The sequence below is a fragment of the Trypanosoma brucei genome, chromosome 2, assembly GCF_000002445.2.
Source record: "Trypanosoma brucei brucei TREU927 chromosome 2, complete sequence".
Lineage (NCBI taxonomy): Eukaryota > Euglenozoa > Kinetoplastea > Trypanosomatida > Trypanosomatidae > Trypanosoma > Trypanosoma brucei.
Window position 1 is genome coordinate 1,122,009 of NC_005063.2, and position 20,943 is coordinate 1,142,951.

The window sequence follows — 20,943 nt, forward strand, 5'->3', positions numbered from 1 at the left end:
GATACATATTTTTAGATGTCACTAGAGCTTGATGTGTGGAATGAAACTCTAGAGCTCATGCATATGGCTAATGCTTATCATCGTCGTAACTTCCATGTTGGTACGATGATGTGCAGTTTGCTGTTAGTGATAGCCTTCAGCAGATTGTATGGTAGGTGGTGTTTCTCTGTTTGTTTTCTGTCACAGATGGCAATGGAAGCGTCGACTATCTTTTGTATTACTCAGAAGGGAAAATTCTCTTTTTAAGTAATGGTAATGTTGAATCGTTGATAAAACCAACGGAATAATCCATAAGCTAGTTTTAATTGGAGGAAAGGAGAATAGGAGAACTGCCAACTTTGATGTGTTGCCAACAAAGGAAAACGAGTGGTATGTATATTTTAGAACCCAGTGTTTTTCTTTCTTATCCGATGTACTTCCCTAATGTTTGGATCTGAGAAATACCTAATGATGATTAATACGGTTAGAGTTAGGGCATTCTTTTGTGATGCTGAATATCGCATCTATTGATAACAGCAATCGATACGCCATACTCAAACATAAATGAATTCTCACACATTAACGCTGCTTCTGGTATCGCCAACCGTTATGTTCAATAGCTCGTTACGTGGGAGCATGAGTGGATGTAATGATGGATGCCGCTTCATCAAAGGCAGCTGCGTGATACTTATCTCAGAATATGTCAATGGTGTCGTATTATAGCCAAGTTTAAGTCTAATAATTAATCATAGTGATGTGTGTGGAAAAAGTGAGATTGTACCATTGCAGTGAGTGAACCGCTTTGCTTGGGACGTATTGCATTGTGCTGTGTGATTAAGCGCCGAGTTTGTTCACATCATACGTATGATATTTAGTTACTGTCAACCCACCGGATTGGTGTGGGAGGAGTGTAAGGCATCGTGCGAGCATGGGACATATGTTTCATCGCAGTGTCACGGAGGTTTTAAGGTATGGTGGAATATGGGAGGTGGATTAGCTATAGATCTCTTTGTGCCTCCATCCCTTCGTGCTATGCTTTTTCTTTTCCCCTGAAACTGACACAGTCTGTAGAGGCAGTGTGCTGAAGCTTCGCTAAGGTTTTGAAAGCAGGACTCACGACCCATCCCCCACTGTGTAATGTGTGATGACCAGATTTGTTCTGAGGGAGCATCAAACCAATCGTGTACGATGGAAGTGTAGAATAGGAAGTAAAGGAAAGTGTATTATTATGTGCAGATGCGTATGAGGCACTGCTCACAACACCTAAAGAAAGCAAAGTCACTCCTGACGGTTTTGATCATTTTATCAGTGTATCACAATCTAATCATTTCTGCTGTAGAAGGTTCGTTGCATAGTTGTGTGTATTCTGCTTTCAGAGTTGACATTCTGTCACTTACCACTGTGGCGAGTGATGACGATGATATCGTCGGCTTTCCGGTATGGAAGGAAGTATCACTTTACTCTTCTGCTCGTATAAGCGTGCTTTGTTCATCCGTGGAGCGGTGTTGTTATTGAAAAGGGGATGCTGAGTAGAGTGGTGACTCAACGCTTTTTCTTGTACTGAAGACATACTAAGAGGTTCTGTCAGCAGGACAGACTTGCGGTGGCCAGGTGGTTTCGCGACCTCAGGGACAACTTCCATATTGCACAAGGGGAACTTCTTCGTTTTGAGGTGACAGGGCGCATGCTAGTGTTAGGATATCTGTACATTGGAATGGCAAGGTCTTCCAGGGAAGGAAGGGAGGTGTATAAACCAGTGAAGGGCTGCACAGGTACTGTGTCAGGTATGAAAGTGATAGAGGTCTCTAAGGAAGTGTCAGATGTGATTATACTCGGCAAGAGGTTGCTGCTCAAGGTTTTGATTATATACTTTCCGAAACAATCAAATGTTGCGAAAATTACGTTGAAAGAAAGTTTAGGGGGAGCAATGGGATAAGGGAAACCCTCACTGGATTGTTTTGTCGGGTATACAGCATGATAAGTGGAAGGTTTGGTGGAGAAGCACGCAGGTACACCACACCCAATTGGTGGGAGAGTAGTAATGGCCGGGAGTATTTACCGTGAGTGACAACTCCAACAATGGATGCTAAGTAGTTAATGTTGAAATGTTTTAAAACGTTAGAGAAAGGAATGACTAAATGGTTGTAGGTACGTAAATTGTGGGAAGCACTGAGGGAAAATGATGTAATGATGCGACGGACCAAGGGACTCGAATACCCAATATATTACAAGAAACGCTACTATTGAGTTGGGTGCAGAAACAAGTGAGAGACAAGCTGTTTGGGTAGTTGAAGTATCGACCACTGGGAAGGGTGAAGCGTGGGCAGGAAGGATCATCAAATCTTATCCTCCTTTCAGTTAATATGACTGAAGAAGCGAGAAAAGAAAAAGAATGGTTGTGAAAAGAGAAATTAGCGAAAAAGAATTAGTAGAAGCAATTGTGGCGTCAAAAAAGACGTTAAGGGTAGCGTTAGTACAAATAGAAAAGCAGCCAACTCTAAAAAATTGGTTTCCGACGTAAAGGAAGCGGTAACAGGTGAATAAAACTATTTAATTTGTACCAGTTTACATGTATGAAAATGACCTCATATGTGTGTGATTTGCTCCTGTTAACTCGGTGAACATCGGAACTGACACGTTGCTCTGTGCTATTGTAGCAATGCACTCCAGTGTGATATCACTGGAACTATGAAACCTTATATTTCTTATGGCGTTGTATCAGTGCTTCCACTATGGTATCATTATGTTAACGTGAGCAGTATATTGTCACGTGGTGGACAACATGTCAACTAGTTTGTTTAAACTGTTGCTCTCTTGACAGCTTGTAATTCGTATCATTCTGTTGTGTGCTTTTTTTTGTCTTGTTTATTCCCCTGAGATATTACTGGTAAGTCCCCCTTTATCCTAATTTTTGCATCTGCACTGGCTGTTTAAGCGGACCCTTTCCAATTGTTAGGCACAAAACGGTACATATATATATATTTCAAGAAAGCAACAGTGTGTAATTTAGAAACCATGACACGCGCCTCGCTTCCTGTTATTGATGTTTCGCCCCTATTTGGTGGCGAATCCGCAGAAAAGGAAAGGGTCTCCAAGCAGATTGATAATGCATGCAGAACATGGGGCTTCTTCTACATTGTGGGGCATCCGATCCAGCAGGAGCAGATTGAGAGGGTGCTAGATGTAGCGAAGAATTATTTTTCACTCCCCATGGAAGAGAAGCTCCAATTGGACATTCGTAAAAGTAAGCTGTATCGTGGTTATATTGCTTTTGGGGCCGAGGACCCCGATGATGCTAAGGTCTACGGCTACGAGGGGTTCAATATGGGGCACCATCTTCCGAAGCACCACCCAGAGGTTATGGCAGGAGTGCCGCTCCGAGGACCGAACATCCACCCCACTCAGGTAAAGGGCTGGGCGGAGGAAATGGAAAATCAATATGACGATATGTGGGCCCTTTCACTTGTTATCCTGCGCGCTATGGCACTGGGACTCGGTCTGCGGGAAGATTTCTTCGACTCCAAGTTTATGGATCCGATGTGTGAATTGAATATAAAGCATTACCCTTCCCCAACCACTACAGGCAAAAAATCTCATTTGCTTATTGAGCACGCTGACTTTTGCGCTATTACATTACTCTATCAAGACGGTGTGGGTGGCTTGCAAATTCGAGGACTTTCCGGAGAGCTGATGGATGTGCCACCTGTTGAAGGAAGTTTTGTTGTCAACCTTGGAGACATGATGGAGATGTGGACCAATGGCCAATACCGTTCCACAAAGCATCGTGTGGTAGCCACAGACAAGGAACGGTACTCCATGCCTTTCTTTTGCAATCCCAATCCGAATGTCATCGTCAAGTGCCTCGACAACTGTCACTCGGAAGAGAATCCACCAAGGTACCCTCCAGTGCGGGCTGTTGATTGGGTTTTGAAGCGGTTCGCGGAGGCATATGGGAAAGATTACTCAAAAATGTAGGAGTGGTTCCTAGTTTGCATTTCTTTTAGCATTTGCTTTATCAAGAATGGTATCAGGCCCTGCAATTAGTAGTTGTTTTTCAGACGTGGCTGACTTACATATGCGTAGTATCTGTCGTAATGCAAAAAGTTCTGTGATTTAAAATGTGGGTGAAGACAGTACGGTAACGTATCTAGTCAGAATGAATATATTTCACTCACTCTTTATTTTCAATGTAGGGAATTGTTAAAGGGGTAATAATATTTCTTTCACCTTTCCTCTTCCTTTTTTTTAATTGCCATCTTTGTAAGGGGTGCTGTAAGTCCATCTTTTCTCATACTTTGATATCTTCATCTATTTCCTTATTACATTGAATAATGCATTAACATCTTCATTGCGATGCCAACTGAAGTATTCTGACAAGCAATAGGTGTATGCTATTGTATGTTAGTTTATGCTGCAACAGAGTTCTCCTTGGAAATGCTTGTCTTTTTTTTTCACTTTGAGGGGGTTCTACAATTGTCTTTCCCCATTCTATTCTAAGGGTTAATTACGCATTAGAAATGCTACCAGTCACTTCAGAGGTATTCCTTCTTACACAAGTATTATTTTGATGCGATCTCATGCAAGGAGAATGGAGGTAAATGGAGAATGAAACAACTCACATTCTCCACCCACCCAATGGAGAGCATACGTTTTACCATGGAAGTCGCGCTTGAAGTATCTCCCCAAGTAGAGCAAACTAATGAGGAATTAGCACCTAAGGGCTGCGTTGTTAAATATTTTGAAAGAGTGGGGGTTCGTACGTGAAGGATAAGGGATTTTGAGGGTGCTTACTCTTATTGTGTTTTTAATTTTTTTTTTGAAAAGGGGGGTGGTGGCCAATTTTATTATGTCACCCGACGAATGGAATTGCTTTGTACCACGCTGTTTGTGTTTGTTACATATATTGGTAAGGAATAATGTTTTTTATGTGAATTTCAATGCGTTTGATGTTTTTTGTCACCGCACTTATGTTGAGTCTGTGCAATTTCTTTTCCCTCCATGCTGAACATACCATTCTCTATTATTTTCTTATCTTTCATTGTTTCAGCTTTTCAGGGGAAACACATGCATACCCACGAGATGGAATACACTAAACGACACGTAACACTGTGGGAGAATGTTATAAATGCATGCAGTCCAATACTTGAGAAATGTGTATTTTCTACACCTTAACATCAATTTTTTTTTTTGTAAAGGACAAACTCACTGAGTGTTTAGTGACTGCGCTTCTTCAAACTTTTCTCCCTCAAGGCGTATTATGCAGTTGCAGAGAGTCATCTGTTTTCTGCTCCTTCTCCGCTTGCTAATGATTTGTGTTTATGCGTGTTGCTTCCTTTTTTATATTGTAAGTAATAGAAGACAAAAAAGGGGATATTACATATTACATATTTTATTTTGTATGTTAGCATGGTTGCATAATTTATTCTGCTGTAGAGGCGTGTGTTATGGATTGTAGTATTTGGAGAAGTTGTTTGACTTAAAGCTATAAAAGCTTGCCCTGTGTGTGATGGATTTTTAATTTATATAAACTTGTTTAACTTTATATTAGAATATAAATTTATTTATTGTCATTTAAATAGTTCCCCCATATGAGAAAACTAAATGAACACGTATATGCACGTACATGTATATTTATATTTGCATATTTGTTGTTGATCTGAGTCATATTTGAGTAATGTTGGTAAGGTAAGAAAACGGCTGTGTAATAAATCATTTTTATTTGATATGCTTTGAGTGCGCGCGCGTGGGTTCATTAGTTCTATTATTTGAAAGGGAAACTGCAATAATTGTTTCATTATTAAAAGTTTTTCATGACTCGTGTTTTTAAGTTTAGCATTTTGCTATTACTCAAATCATGTGAATTAAGGGAGGACTCATATCAGTATCATATGATGATATTTGAAACAATTTAGAGACGCCTGATATTACTCAATACTCTAACTCTTTTTTTTCCTTTCATATCCATTGCATTTATATTGTGATATGATAAGTTGATTTGTGTTAGCATTCAAATGCAGCATTGTTATTATTAATATTAACTTCCTTAGGGAAATTAATTCGAAAGGAATGTTATTGTAAAAGGATTCAAATTGCAAGTAGTTATTCAGATAATGTTAATAATTGATATACAATTTTATATTTATTGTAGTTGTAGTAGTGTGCGTATTTAAACGAAGGTACCACTAATTTTGTAATTACTAAAAAGTTATAATGATACAATTCTATTTCTTGATAATGTGAGTCCCTGAATTTGTTTTTCCCTTCATATTTTTCACTTTGCTTTTCTTTTCTTTCATTTCATATATGTTTTTCTTTTTGTTATATAGACAAACTTATTATATTATTATTTCAAGTAATTCAAAAAGATGGCAATGCTTGGTTTCGAGTCGACAGCTGAATTTTTTGCTTATCTTACTTTTATGTTTTTTGGGATGTCGGTGATGAATGTGACGAATGCCATTTACTCCAATTATAATTTTTTCTCCCAGTACTACAAGTTTGCGCAGGGTGATGCGGATGCTGTATCAAAAAATACATCATTCTGGGAGCACATGTTCACGTATTATAATGTTGTCGTGTTTACCATGCAAGTGCTTTTGGAGACTTTTATGCTCACTCCACTGGGTAGACAGATTCCTGTTACATGGCGTTATGTCTTTGGACTCACGATTCCCATGGTTGAAATCATTGTAATTTTGGTTATTCCTGCTGTTGGAGGAACAAGTGAGGGCGGTGCGATGGCAACTATGATGATAGTTGCGTTCGTCGACGGTATTTCGAAAACACTTTGTGACTCCAGCAATGCTGTCACTACAGGACCGTTTCCGACTAAATTCTATTCTGCGATGGTTATGGGTCTTGCTGTCTCCGGCATTATGACTTCATTTTTGTCCATTGTTATCAAAGCATCAATGAAGGATAACTTTGAAAGCAGACGAACTCAGTCCCAAATATACTTTGGATTAGTCATGCTCTCTCAAGTAGTTGCATGCGTCCTTCTTTTTCTTCTGAGGAAAAACCCATATGCCATTAAATATGCTGCAGAATTTAGGTATGCCGCGAGAAAAAAAGGAACAGTGTGTGACTTTGATGTAAAGGGAACAGGGCCGGTAAGCGGAAATAGATATGCTGATGAAAAAGAGAACAAGAATGTATTGAATGCTGATATTGATCCAGATGATATGAGGGATACGGATCAGGTTGAAGGCACTACCAACGCTCAGCAAATGCTTGATGCGAGTATTATGGTTGTGGTGAAACGCATTTGGCCTGTGTTACTATCTTGCTTCTTTGTATTCTTTGCGACACTTCTTGTATTCCCTGGTGTATTCTTGGCAGTTAGGGATTCACTTACAATAAAAGACTTTTGGTATTTTAACATCGTCGTTGCCATGTTCAACTTGGGTGATTTCTCGTCACGTTTTGCTTTGCAGTTCAAGCGGTTGCATGTGTCTCCACGCATGGTTATGATTGGTTCATTTGCACGTGCACTTTTGATAATTCCTCTTGCTCTTTGCGTTCCTGGGACCATTCCTGGTGTATGGCTACCATGTATTCTTTGTCTCCTTTGGGGGTTCACAAATGGTTACTTTGGTGGCCTTTCAATGATTTATGGACCGCGTAACGGATCGCTCACCACAGCGGGTCAACGCTCTCTTGCCGCCGTATGTATCAATGTATCACTTCTTATGGGTCTTTTTGCTGGTGCTATGTTTGCGTTGGCTGTTAAGGAGGCTCTTCCTAAAACAGAGTAGTAAGTATTTTCTAAACTCTAAGTAATGTCATAACATTTTTTTTAATTAATGAGAAAGAACATTAAATATATGCTGGTATTAGCTACGAATGGTTTGGGTACTGCGGTAAATAAGGAAGTAGAGATGGTAAAAGAGGAATGAAAGGAAAAACAGGTAAATTTAAGATGTGATGACGATAAATTATAGGAAGTATCACACCTGGCAGCAAGCAAGTATATGCGTGTACACGTAATGTTTTTTAAATGTAAAGGTGACGCAAAGAGAAGTGTTAGTGGGTTACAAACGCACCACGTAAGGTACGATACGGCGGAGTTCTGCAAGCTTGTACCATGACAGTATTTCACTATTTTGTTTATTAGCATAGACTTCCCCTCTAAAATATGATTTTTATGGTAAGGGTCGTAAATTGTGAGATTGTATTTACGGTCTCACTCATTGGTGCAAACCTCCGACACACTTTACTTCCTACCTTTCTTAATGGTCCACAATATTTGTGTGAAAGAAAGAGTTATTCTTCAGCTTGTGGGATGCCTTGTGTTTTCTGCCCATATGTGTAAAGAACATTTAAAAGAAAAATAATAAACTGTTAAAGCTTAAGGTAACTTCAGCCTTACTTGTTTTTCATCTCTTTTTTTCCCTTTGTAACTGTGCTATGGTGTTACGGATATTTGTGCCTAAGTTAGGAAAGCTGTGTGGATTTGTTTTTTTCTATTTCATGTCTTTCGTTGTATACCACACGCCTGCTTATGTTTTCCCATATGTGTACGCCTGTAGATAACAGTGTGGGAGTTTACTCCGTGACTTTTTCTCATAAATGTCGGGAGGCAAATGATTAAAGTATTTTGTTTAATATGTCTGTATATGTTTGTCTGTTTATGTGTGTGTGTGTTTGATATGTTCAGCAATATGTTTAGATTATCCAATAATAACTTCTCTTCCTTTCTATCTCTTATACAGTTATGTTGTTTACTTGTGACTGTTTTACTTTCAGGAAGGTATATAAATTAAGCTGAAGCAACGTTATGTTTATTTGTGTATTAGGCGCATGAATTCATTTTCTAGCAGATGATATATGCGTGAACGCATGTGTTTAACTTTATAATGTCTTATACTAAAAATGTATTCAAATATTGCCATGTGAATACCTTGTGAGGCTTATTGTATTTTTGTGTCGTGAAATAGTCAAGTAGTTGCTGTGTAACTTTTGTGTTTTTTCTTAAATAGATAATGTGTGTTTCCTTAGTTTAAAATATTTAATAAATGATTTGACAGCTGCTTGCATGTGAGAGTTTCATTCCTCTTCTTTGCTTAAAAATGTGCAGAGACTGGAATCCTTCATATAAATGATGTGAAATGCATAACTTATAAATTGCATTTCCACTTTCACATATTGTAATATTATTGAGTATCAAAAAGGAAATGATGAATCATGTAATAGGAAGTTATTCACAACATGTTAATAGAGCAATTTAACTTCGCAGCTATCACAGAACAGGCTTTTTATTGTAATGCTCAATTGTGGAATAAGACATGCTTTATGAATTCTTGAGGATGGAGCGTTGTAATATTTTTAAAAGTAAACATAAGTAAACAAATAAATAAACAGTTTATCATTTTTGTATTTGCCTTCATAATCACTATAAGCTAAGCTATTAGTCTATTAGAAATAATTAATATGGCTACTAGTAAGGCAAAAGACGAGAAATAAGAAATTAATTTATAGGAATGATTTGATAGTTTGAAGGGTGTGTAATTATCATGTCTCTTATACTAATGACGGATTATGCTAGAGAGAATGTGATTTGTGAGGTATTTGTGATTCTCTGAAGTGATACAGCGGTGCATGGGAACTCGTCGTAAGGATAAAAAAAATAAATAATGTGCGGTATGTAATTTTTAAACCTCACATTGATGAGGTTATGAGGCATAAAATAACTCTTGCCATTTTCCCAACGTGGCCAACAGTCCAAGAACTAGTGTAGTACTGCAGTAATGATACAGTGATGTTAAATTGAAAGCGAAAAATAAATATGAATGGCGTAAAAAGGGGGAAGGAAGTAGTGATGGTGGCGTAATCGATTTGGATTGTTTTTCGTGACAAATTCTCTACATTCAATGATTCTAGAGGAAACAAGTACGTACCATAGCAGTGGTTACTGTGTTTCCATAAGGAGTAAGTTATATTTACTGGAAAATGTGGTATTAAGAAATGTTATATGTGAGTAGCAATATACCTCAACACAGAGATGTACGCTCATGTAATCACTACACAAAAACCTTCCGAATGTTTTGAACGCGTTGACCGGATTGATGCGTCTCTCCAACCTTGAGTTGAAATGCACAACCCTTGAGTGTTGAGTTGGGATACATATTTTTAGATGTCACTAGAGCTTGATGTGTGGAATGAAACTCTAGAGCTCATGCATATGGCTAATGCTTATCATCGTCGTAACTTCCATGTTGGTACGATGATGTGCAGTTTGCTGTTAGTGATAGCCTTCAGTGGATTGTATGGTAGGTGGTGTTTCTCTATTTGTTTTCTGTCACAGATGGCAATGGAAGCGTCGACTATCTTTTGTATTACTCAGAAGGGAAAATTCTCTTTTTAAGTAATGGTAATGTTGAATCGTTGATAAAATCAACGGAATTATCCATAAGCTAGTTTTAATTGGAGGAAAGGAGAATAGGAGAACTGCCCACTTTGATGTGTTGCGGACAAAGAAAAGTGAGTGGTATGCATATTTTAGAACCCAGTATTTTTCTTTCTTATCCGATGTACTTCCCTAATGTTTGGATCTGAGAAATACCTAATGATGATTAATACGGTTAGAGTTAGGGCATTCTTTTGTGATGCTGAATATCGCATCTATTGATAACAGCAATCGATACGCCATACTCAAACATAAATGAATTCTCACACATTAACGCTGCTTCTGGTATCGCCAACCGTTATGTTCAATAGCTCGTTACGTGGGAGCATGAGTGGATGTAATGATGGATGCCGCTTCATCAAAGGCAGCTGCGTGATACTTATCTCAGAATATGTCAATGGTGTCGTATTATAGCCAAGTTTAAGTCTAATAATTAATCATAGTGATGTGTGTGGAAAAAGTGAGATTGTACCATTGCAGTGAGTGAACCGCTTTGCTTGGGACGTATTGCATTGTGCTGTGTGATTAAGCGCCGAGTTTGTTCACATCATACGTATGATATTTAGTTACTGTCAACCCACCGGATTGGTGTGGGAGGAGTGTAAGGCATCGTGCGAGCATGGGACATATGTTTCATCGCAGTGTCACGGAGGTTTTAAGGTATGGTGGAATATGGGAGGTGGATTAGCTATAGATCTCTTTGTGCCTCCATCCCTTCGTGCTATGCTTTTTCTTTTCCCCTGAAACTGATACAGTCTGGGGAGGCAGTGTGCTCAAGCTTCGCTAAGTTTTTGGAAGCAGGACTCACGACCCATCCCCCACTGTGTAATGTATGATGACCAGATTTGTTCTGAGGGAGCATCAAACCAATCGTGTACGATGGAAGTGTAGAATAGGAAGTAAAGGAAAGTGTATTATTATGTGCAGATGCGTATGAGGCACTGCTCACAACACCTAAAGAAAGCAAAGTCACTCCTGACGGTTTTGATCATTTTATCAGTGTATCACAATCTAATCATTTCTGCTGTAGAAGGTTCGTTGCATAGTTGTGTGTATTCTGCTTTCAGAGTTGACATTCTGTCACTTACCACTGTGGCGAGTGATGACGATGATATCGTCGGCTTTCCGGTATGGAAGGAAGTATCACTTTACTCTTCTGCTCGTATAAGCGTGCTTTGTTCATCCGTGGAGCGGTGTTGTTATTGAAAAGGGGATGCTGAGTAGAGTGGTGACTCAACACTTTTTCTTGTACTGAAGACATACTAAGAGGTTCTGTCAGCAGGACAGACTTGCGGTGGCCAGGTGGTTTCGCGACCTCAGGGACAACTTCCATATTGCACAAGGGGAACTTCTTCGTTTTGAGGTGACAGGGCGCATGCTAGTGTTGGGATATCTGTACATTGGAATGGCAAGGTCTTCCAGGGAAGGAAGGGAGGTGTATAAACCAGTGAAGGGCTGCACAGGTACTGTGTCAGGTATGAAAGTGATAGAGGTCTCTAAGGAAGTGTCAGATGTGATTATACTCGGCAAGAGGTTGCTGCTCAAGGTTTTGATTATATACTTTCCGAAACAATCAAATGTTGCGAAAATTACGTTGAAAGAAAGTTTAGGGGGAGCAATGGGATAAGGGAAACCCTCACTGGATTGTTTTGTCGGGTATACAGCATGATAAGTGGAAGGTTTGGTGGAGAAGCACGCAGGTACACCACACCCAATTGGTGGGAGAGTAGTAATGGCCGGGAGTATTTACCGTGAGTGACAACTCCAACAATGGATGCTAAGTAGTTAATGTTGAAATGTTTTAAGAGATTAGAGAAAGGAATGACTAAATGGTTGTAGGTACGTAAATTGTGGGAAGCACTGAGGGAAAATGATGTAATGATGCGACGGACCAAGGGACTCGAATACCCAATATATTACAAGAAACGCTACTATTGAGTTGGGTGCAGAAACAAGTGAGAGACAAGCTGTTTGGGTAGTTGAAGTATCGACCACTGGGAAGGGTGAAGCGTGGGCAGGAAGGATCATCAAATCTTATCCTCCTTTCAGTTAATATGACTGAGGAAGCGAGAAAAGAAAAAGAATGGTTGTGAAAAGAGAAATTAGCGAAAAAGAATTAGTAGAAGCAATTGTGGCGTCAAAAAAGACGTTAAGGGTAGCGTTAGTACAAATAGAAAAGCAGCCAACTCTAAAAAATTGGTTTCCGACGTAAAGGAAGCGGGGACAGGTGAATAAAACTATTTAATTTGTACCAGTTTACATGTATGAAAATGACCTCATATGTGTGTGATTTGCTCCTGTTAACTCGGTGAACATCGGAACTGACACGTTGCTCTGTGCTATTGTAGCAATGCACTCCAGTGTGATATCACTGGAACTATGAAACCTTATATTTCTTATGGCGTTGTATCAGTGCTTCCACTATGGTATCATTATGTTAACGTGAGCAGTATATTGTCACGTGGTGGACAACATGTCAACTAGTTTGTTTAAACTGTTGCTCTCTTGACAGTTTGTAGTTCGTATCACTCTGTTGTGTGCTTTTTTTTGTCTTGTTTATTCCCCTGAGATATTACTGGTAAGTCCCCCTTTATCCTTATTTTTGCATCTGCACTGGCTGTTTAAGCGGAACCCTTCCAATTATTAGGCACAAAACGGTACATATATATATATTACAAGAAAGCAACAGTGTGTAATTTAGAAACCATGACACGCGCCTCGCTTCCTGTTATTGATGTTTCGCCCCTATTTGGTGGCGAATCCGCAGAAAAGGAAAGGGTCTCCAAGCAGATTGATAATGCATGCAGGACATGGGGCTTCTTCTACATTGTGGGACATCCGATTCAGCAGGAGCAGATTGACAAAGTACTTAAGTTAGCTGATACTTTTTTCTCTCTTCCTATGGAGGAGAAGCTCAAATTGGACGTTCGCAAGGGTAGACTTTATCGTGGTTACACTGCCCCTGGAGTAGAGGAAGCTGATGTAGGGAAGGTTTACACGTACGAGACCTTTACGACGGGATACCATCTTCCTAAGCACCATCCAGACGTCATGGCAGGCAAACCGCTCCGAGGACCGAATATCCACCCCACTCAAGTGAGGGGATGGATGGAGGGTATGGAAGGTCATTACCGCGATATGTGGGCACTTGCGCTTGTCCTCCTGCGCGCTATGGCGCAAGCTATCGGTTTGCAGGAAGATTTCTTCGACTCCAAGTTTATGGATCCCCTTTGTGAATTGAATATAAAGCACTACGTTCCCTTATCTCAAACGAAAGAAGAAACTACTTTGCTCATTGAGCACAGCGATTTCGGTGTTATGACGTTACTCTATCAAGACGCTTCAGGTGGCTTGCAAGTACGTGATAGTTCCGGAGAGCTGATGGATGTGCCACCTATTGAAGGAAGTTTTGTTGTCAACCTTGGAGACATGATGGAGATGTGGACCAATGGCCAATACCGTTCCACAAAGCATCGTGTGGTAGCCACAGACAAGGAACGGTACTCCATGCCTTTCTTTTGCAATCCCAATCCGAATGTCATCGTCAAGTGCCTCGACAACTGTCATTCGGAGGAGAATCCACCAAGGTACCCTCCAGTGCGGGCTGTTGATTGGATTTTGAAGCGATTCGCGGAGGCATATGGGAAAGATTACTCAAAAATGTAGGAGTGGTTCCTAGTTTGCATTTCTTTTAGCATTTGCTTTATCAAGAATGGTATCAGGCCCTGCAATTAGTAGTTGTTTTTCAGACGTGGCTGACTTACATATGCGTAGTATCTGTCGTAATGCAAAAAGTTCTGTGATTTAAAATGTGGGTGAAGACAGTACGGTAACGTATCTAGTCAGAATGAATATATTTCACTCACTCTTTATTTTCAATGTAGGGAATTGTTAAAGGGGTAATAATATTTCTTTCACCTTTCCTCTTCCTTTTTTTTAATTGACATCTTTGTAATGAATGCTGTAAGTCCATCTTTTCTCATACTTTGATATCTTCATCTATTTCCTTATTACATTGAATAATGCATTAACATCTTCATTGCGATGACAACTGAAGTATTCTGACAAGCAATAGGTGTATGCTATTGTATGTTAGTTTATGCTGCAACAGAGTTCTCCTTGGAAATGCTTGTCTTTTTTTTTCACTTTGAGGGGGTTCTACAATTGTCTTTCCCCATTCTATTCTAAGGGTTAATTACGCATTAGAAATGCTACCAGTCACTTCAGAGGTATTCCTTCTTACACAAGTATTATTTTGATGCGATCTCATGCAAGGATAATGGAGGTAAATGGAGAATGAAACAACTCACATTCTCCACCCACCCAATGGAGAGCATACGTTTTACCATGGAAGTCGCGCTTGAAGTATCTCCCCAAGTAGAGCAAACTAATGAGGAATTAGCACCTAAGGGCTGCGTTGTTAAATATTTTGAAAGAGTGGGGGTTCGTACGTGAAGGATAAGGGATTTTGAGGGTGCTTACTCTTATTGTGTTTTTAATTTTTTTTTTGAAAAGGGGGGTGGTGGCCAATTTTATTATGTCACCCGACGAATGGAATTGCTTTGTACCACGCTGTTTGTGTTTGTTACATATATTGGTAAGAAATAATGTTTTTTTATGTGAATTTCAATGCGTTTGATGTTTTTTGCCACCGCACTTATGTTGAGTTTGTGCAATTTCTTTTCCCTCCATGCTGAACATACCATTCTCTATTATTTTCTTATCTTTCATTGTTTCAGCTTTTCAGGGGAAACACATGCATACCCACGAGATGGAATACACTAAACGACACGTAACACTGTGGGAGAATGTTATAAATGCATGCAGCCCAATACTTGAGAAATGTGTATTTTCTACACCTTAACATCAATTTTTTTTTTTGTAAAGGACAAACTCACTGAGTGTTTAGTGACTGCGCTTCTTCAAACTTTTCTCCCTCAAGGCGTATTATGCAGTTGCAGAGAGTCATTTGTTTTCTGCTCCTTCTCCGCTTGCTAATGATTTGTGTTTATGCGTGTTGCTTCCTTTTTTATATTGTAAGTAATAGAAGACAAAAAAGGGGATATTACATATTACATATTTTATTTTGTATGTTAGCATGGTTGCATAATTTATTCTGCTGTAGAGGCGTGTGTTATGGATTGTAGTATTTGGAGAAGTTGTTCGACTTAAAGTTATAAAAGCTTGCCCTGTGTGTGATGGATTTTTAATTTATATAAACTTGTTTAACTTTACATTAGAATATAAATTTATTTATTGTCATTTAAATAGTTCCCCCATATGAGAAAACTAAATGAACACGTATATGCACGTATATGTATATTTATATTTGCATATTTGTTGTTTATGTATATTATATCTGAGTAATGTTGGTAAGGTAAGAAAACGGCTGTGTAATAAATCATTTTTATTTGGTATGCTTTGAGTGCGCGCGCGTGGGTTCATTAGTTCTATTATCAGAAAAGGAAACTGCAATAATTGTTTCATTATTAAAAGTTCTTCATGACTCGTGTTTTTAAGTTTAGCATTTTGCTATTACTCAAATCATGTGAATTAAGGGAGGACTCATATCAGTATCATATGATGATATTTGAAACAATTTAGAGACGCCTGATATTACTCAATACTCTAACTCTTTTTTTTCCTTTCATATCCATTGCATTTATATTGTGATATGATAAGTTGATTTGTGTTAGCATTCAAATGCAGCATTGTTATTATTAATATTAACTTCCTTAAAGGAAATTAATTCGAAAGGAATGTTATTGTAAAAGGATTCAAATTGCAAGTAGTTATTCAGATAATGTTAATAATTTATACACAATTTTATATTTATTGTAGTTGTAGTAGTGTGCGTATTTAAACAAAGGTACCACTAATTTTGTAATTACTCAATAGTTATAATGACACAATTCTATTTCTTGATAATTTGAGTCCCTGAATTTGTTTTTCCCTTCATATTTTTCACTTTGCTTTTCTTTTCTTTCATTTCATATATGTTTTTTCTTTTTGTTATATAGACAAGCTTATTATATTATTATTTCAAGTAATTCAAAAAGATGGCAATGCTTGGTTTCGAGTCGACAGCTGAATTTTTTGTCTATCTCACCTTCATCTTTTTTGGGATGTCGGTGATGAATGTGACGAATGCCATTTACTCAGTCCCTGATTTTTTTTCTGATTATTATAAATTTGTTAAAAATGAGGAAAAAGCGAAACCTGTCAATGCATCGTTCTGGAAGCACATGTTCACGTATTATAATGTTGTTGTGTTTACGATGCAAGTGGTTTTGGAGGCTTTTATGCTCACACCATTGGGCCGACGGATTCCTATTAGTTGGCGTCTCATCTTTGGACTCACAATTCCTATGGGTGAGATCATTGCAATTTTAGTGATTCCTGCTGTTGGAGGAAGTGAAAATTGTGCAATTGCAACTGTTATGATGGTTGCTTTTGTTGGTGGTATTTCCAAAACACTTTGTGACTCCAGCAATGCTGCACTTGCGGGACCTTTTCCGACTAAATTCTATGGTGCCATCGTGTGGGGCCTTTCCGTGTCCGGTATGATTACTTCATTTATGGCTATTGTCATTAAAGCATCGATGAAGGATAGTTTTGAAAGTAAGAGAGTTCAGTCCCAAATATACTTTGGATTAGTCATGCTTCTTCAGGTGGTTGCATGCGTGCTTCTTGTCCTTCTGAGGAAAAACCCATATGCCATTAAATATGCTGCAGAATTTAGGTATGCTGCGAGGAAGGATGGAAAGACAGATGATGGCGAAGATGAAAACGATGCAAAGGGAACAGGGCCAGCAGACGAAGATGGGTATCCTGATGAAAAAGAGAATAAGAATGTATTGAATGCTGATATTGATCCAGATAAGATGAAGGATACGGATCAGGTTGAAGGCACTACCAACGTTCAGCAAATGCTTGATGCGAGTGTTATGGTTGTGGTGAAACGTATTTGGCCCATGTTACTTTCATGCTTTTTTGTGTTCTTTGCGACACTTCTTGTATTTCCTGGTGTATTCTTTGCTGTTAAAGATGGATTAAATGTTAAAAATGGATGGTACTTTACTATTGTCATTGCCATGTTCAACTTTGGTGATTTCCTTACGAGGCTTCTTCTTCAGTTCAAGCAGCTGCACCTGTCTCCACGCATGGTTATGATTGGTTCATTTGCACGTGCACTTTTGATAATTCCGCTTTCATTATGTGCAGCTGGTACCATTCCTGGTATATGGCTTCCCTACACCGTTTCTCTCCTTTGGGGTCTTACGAACGGTTACTTTGGTGGTTTAACAATGATTTATGGACCACGTACGGGATCCCTCACCACAGCGGGTCAACGCTCTCTTGCTGCCATTTCTACAAATGTATCACTACTTTCGGGTCTCTTTGTTGGTGCTATGTTTGCATTGGCTGTTAAGGAGGGACTTCCTGAATAAATTCTCAATAATTGTAAAAATTACAATTAATACAATTTTTTTTTTTAAAAAAGGCTCCATGCTGGTATCAGCTAGGAGTGGTTTTAACGATGAAAATAATAAAAAAAATAAAATAGGAAAAGATAAGACAAAAAGGGGTTAATTCTAGGAAAGTGAATAATATGACACATGGCAGCAAGCAAGCATATACGTGCATATGTTATGTAGTTTTGAGGTAAAAGTGACGCAAAGAAAAGTGTTAGTCGGTTACAAACGCATCGCGCAAAGTACGATACGGCGGAGTTCTGCAAGCTTGTACCATGACAGTATTTCACTATTTTGTTAACTAACATGGATTTCACCTCTAAGATATGGTTTTAAGGGTAAGGGTTGTAAATTGTGAAATTGTATTGACGATCTCACTCATTAGTGCAAACCTTTGATACACTTTACTGTTTACTTTTGATGCAACACAAAATTTGTGTGAAAGAAAGAGCTATACTTCAGCTTGTAGCGTTTTCAGTGCGCTTATTTTCATCACATGTGTGCAAACGAGTAAAAAAATGATGTGAACCCGAAAAGTCTTATTACTTTTCCTTTTATTCCCATGACCGTGCTATGGTGTTACGGATATGTGTGTAAGTGAGGAGTGTTGTGTGGATTTGCTTCTATTATTGTTTACTTGCCTTTGGTTGTATACCACACACCTGCTTATGTTTTCCCATATGTGTACGCCTGTAGATAACAGTGTGGGAGTTTACTCCGTGACGTTTTCTCACAAATGTCTAGAGGCAAATGATTAAAGTAATTTTTTTGTTTAATGTATATCTGTATATGTTTGTCTGTTTATGTGTATGTGTGTTTGTGTGTACGTATTTGACATGTTCAGCAATATGTTTAGATTATCCAATTATATCTTTTCTTTTCTATTTTCTTATATTGTTTACTTGTCACTGTTTTACTTTCAGGAAGGTATATAAATTAAGCTGAAGCAACGTTATGTTCATTTGTGTATTAGACACATGAGTTTATTTCCAAGCAGATGATATATGCGTGAACGCGTGTGTTTAACTTTATAATGTCTTATACTAAAGATGTATCCAAATATTGCCATGCTAATACCTTGTGAGGCTTATTGTACTTTTGTGTTGTGAAATAGTCAAGTAGTTGCTGTGTAACTTTTGTGTTATTTTTTAGATAATGTGTGTTTTCTTAGTCTAATATCTTTAATAAATGATTTGACAGCTGCTTGCATGTGAGGGTTTCATTCCTCTTCTTTGCTTAAAAATGTGCAGAGACTGGAATCCTTTATATAAATGAAGTGAAATGCATAACTTATAAATTGCATTTCCACTTTCACATATTGTAATATTATTGAGTATCAAAAGGGAAATGATGAATCATGTAATAGGAAGTCATTCACAACATGGTAATAGAGCAATTCATCTTCGAAGCTATAACGGAACAAGCTTTTTATTGTAATGCTTATTTGTGGAATAGCTCATGCTTTATGAATGCTTGAGGATGGAGCGTTGTAATATTTTTAAAAGTAATATAAGTAAACTAGCAAACAAATTATCGTTTTTGTTTCTTCCTTCATAATCACTATAAGCTAAGCTATTAGTCTATTAGCAATAATTAATATGACTACTAGTAGGGCAAAAGACGAGAAATAAGAAATTAATTTATAGGAATGATTTGATAGTTTGAAGGGTGTGTAATTATCATGTCTCTTATACTAATGACGGATTATGCTAGAGAGAATGTGATTTGTGAGGTATTTGTGATTCTCTGAAGTGATACAGCGGTGCATGGGAACTCGTCGTAAGGATAAAAAAAATAAATAATGTGCGGTATGTAATTTTTAAACCTCACATTGATGAGGTTGTGAGGCATAAAATAACTCTTGCCATTTTCCCAACGTGGCCAACAGTCCAAGAACTAGTGTAGTACTGCAGTAATGATACAGTGATGTTAAATTGAAAGCGAAAAATAAATATGAATGGCGTAAAAAGGGGGAAGGAAGTAGTGATGGTGGCGTAATCGATTGTTACTGTGTTTCATGACAAATTCTCTACATTCAATGATTCTAGAGGAAACAAGTACGTACCATAGCAGTGGTTACTGTGTTTCCATAAGGAGTAAGTTATATTTACTGGAAAATGTGGTATCAAGAAATGTTATATGTGAGTAGCAATATACCTCAACACAGAGATGTACGCTCATGTAATCACTACACACAAAAAAGTTCTGAAAGTTTTGAACGCGTTGAGCGGATTGATACGTCTCTCCAACCTTGAGTTGAAATGCGCAACCCTTGAGTGTTGAGTTGGGATACATATTTTTAGATGTCACTAGAGCTTGATGTGTGGAATGAAACTCTAGAGCTCATGCATATGGCTAATGCTTACCGTGGGCAAAACTTGTCGATGTTGGTACGATGATATGCGATTTGTTGGCAGTGATAGCTTTCAGCGGATTGTATGGTAGGTGGTGTTTTTTTTTCTGCCACAGGCGGCAATGGCAGTGTTGACTAATTTTTGAATTACTCAGAAGGGAAATTTCTCTGTTTAAGTGATGATCATGTTGAATCGTTGATAAAATCAACGGAATTATCCATAATTAGTTTTAATTGGAGGAAAATGAAATAGGAGAACTGCCCACGTTGATGTGTTGCGGACAAAGAAAAGTGAGTGGTATGCATATTTTAGAACCCAGTATTTTTCTTTCTCATCTGATGTGCTTCCCTAATGTTTGGATCTGAGGAATACCTAATGATGATTAATGCGGTTAGAGTTAGGGCATTCTTTTGTGATGCTGAATATTGTATCTATTGATAACAACAATCGATACGCCATACTCAAACATAAATGAATTCTCACACATAAACGCTGCTTCTGGTATCGCCAACCGTTATGTTCAATAGCTCGTTACGTGGAGCATGAGTGGATGTGACAGTGAATGTTCCTTCATCAAAGACAGCTGCGTGATGCTTAACTCAGAATATGTCAATGGTATCGTATTATAGCCAAGTTTAAGTTTAATAATTAATAATAGTGATGTGTGTGGGAAAAGTGAGATTGTACCATTGCAGTGGGTGAACCGTTTCGTTTGGGACGTATTGCATTC

General features: G+C 38.3%; 4 protein-coding genes across 4 annotated transcripts, besides 6 other annotated features; all 4 read left to right on the top strand.

The window, feature by feature from the left end:
- Positions 1-20,943: part of a sequence feature (sequence corresponds to BAC RPCI93-36E18) that runs on past both edges of the window.
- Positions 2,995-3,954, top strand: Tb927.2.6210 (iron/ascorbate oxidoreductase family protein, putative; the record flags this gene model as incomplete). Its single annotated transcript, XM_946656.1, has 1 exon — positions 2,995-3,954. One exon carries the CDS (start codon positions 2,995-2,997, stop codon positions 3,952-3,954), a length of 960 nt encoding a protein of 319 aa, XP_951749.1.
- Positions 5,490-5,545: a sequence feature (AT_rich).
- Positions 6,345-7,733, top strand: Tb927.2.6220 (adenosine transporter 2, putative; the record flags this gene model as incomplete). The annotated part of the gene is made up of 1 exon (XM_946657.1): positions 6,345-7,733. One exon carries the CDS (start codon positions 6,345-6,347, stop codon positions 7,731-7,733), a length of 1,389 nt encoding a protein of 462 aa, XP_951750.1.
- Positions 13,091-14,050, top strand: Tb927.2.6230 (iron/ascorbate oxidoreductase family protein, putative; the record flags this gene model as incomplete). Its single annotated transcript, XM_946658.1, has 1 exon — positions 13,091-14,050. The coding sequence occupies one exon, from the start codon at positions 13,091-13,093 to the stop codon at positions 14,048-14,050; it is 960 nt and encodes a 319-aa protein (XP_951751.1).
- Positions 15,587-15,642: a sequence feature (AT_rich).
- Positions 15,675-15,743: a microsatellite.
- On the top strand, positions 16,444-17,835 carry Tb927.2.6240 (adenosine transporter 2; the record flags this gene model as incomplete). The annotated part of the gene is made up of 1 exon (XM_946659.1): positions 16,444-17,835. One exon carries the CDS (start codon positions 16,444-16,446, stop codon positions 17,833-17,835), a length of 1,392 nt encoding a protein of 463 aa, XP_951752.1.
- Positions 17,842-17,887: a sequence feature (AT_rich).
- Positions 17,928-17,950: a sequence feature (AT_rich).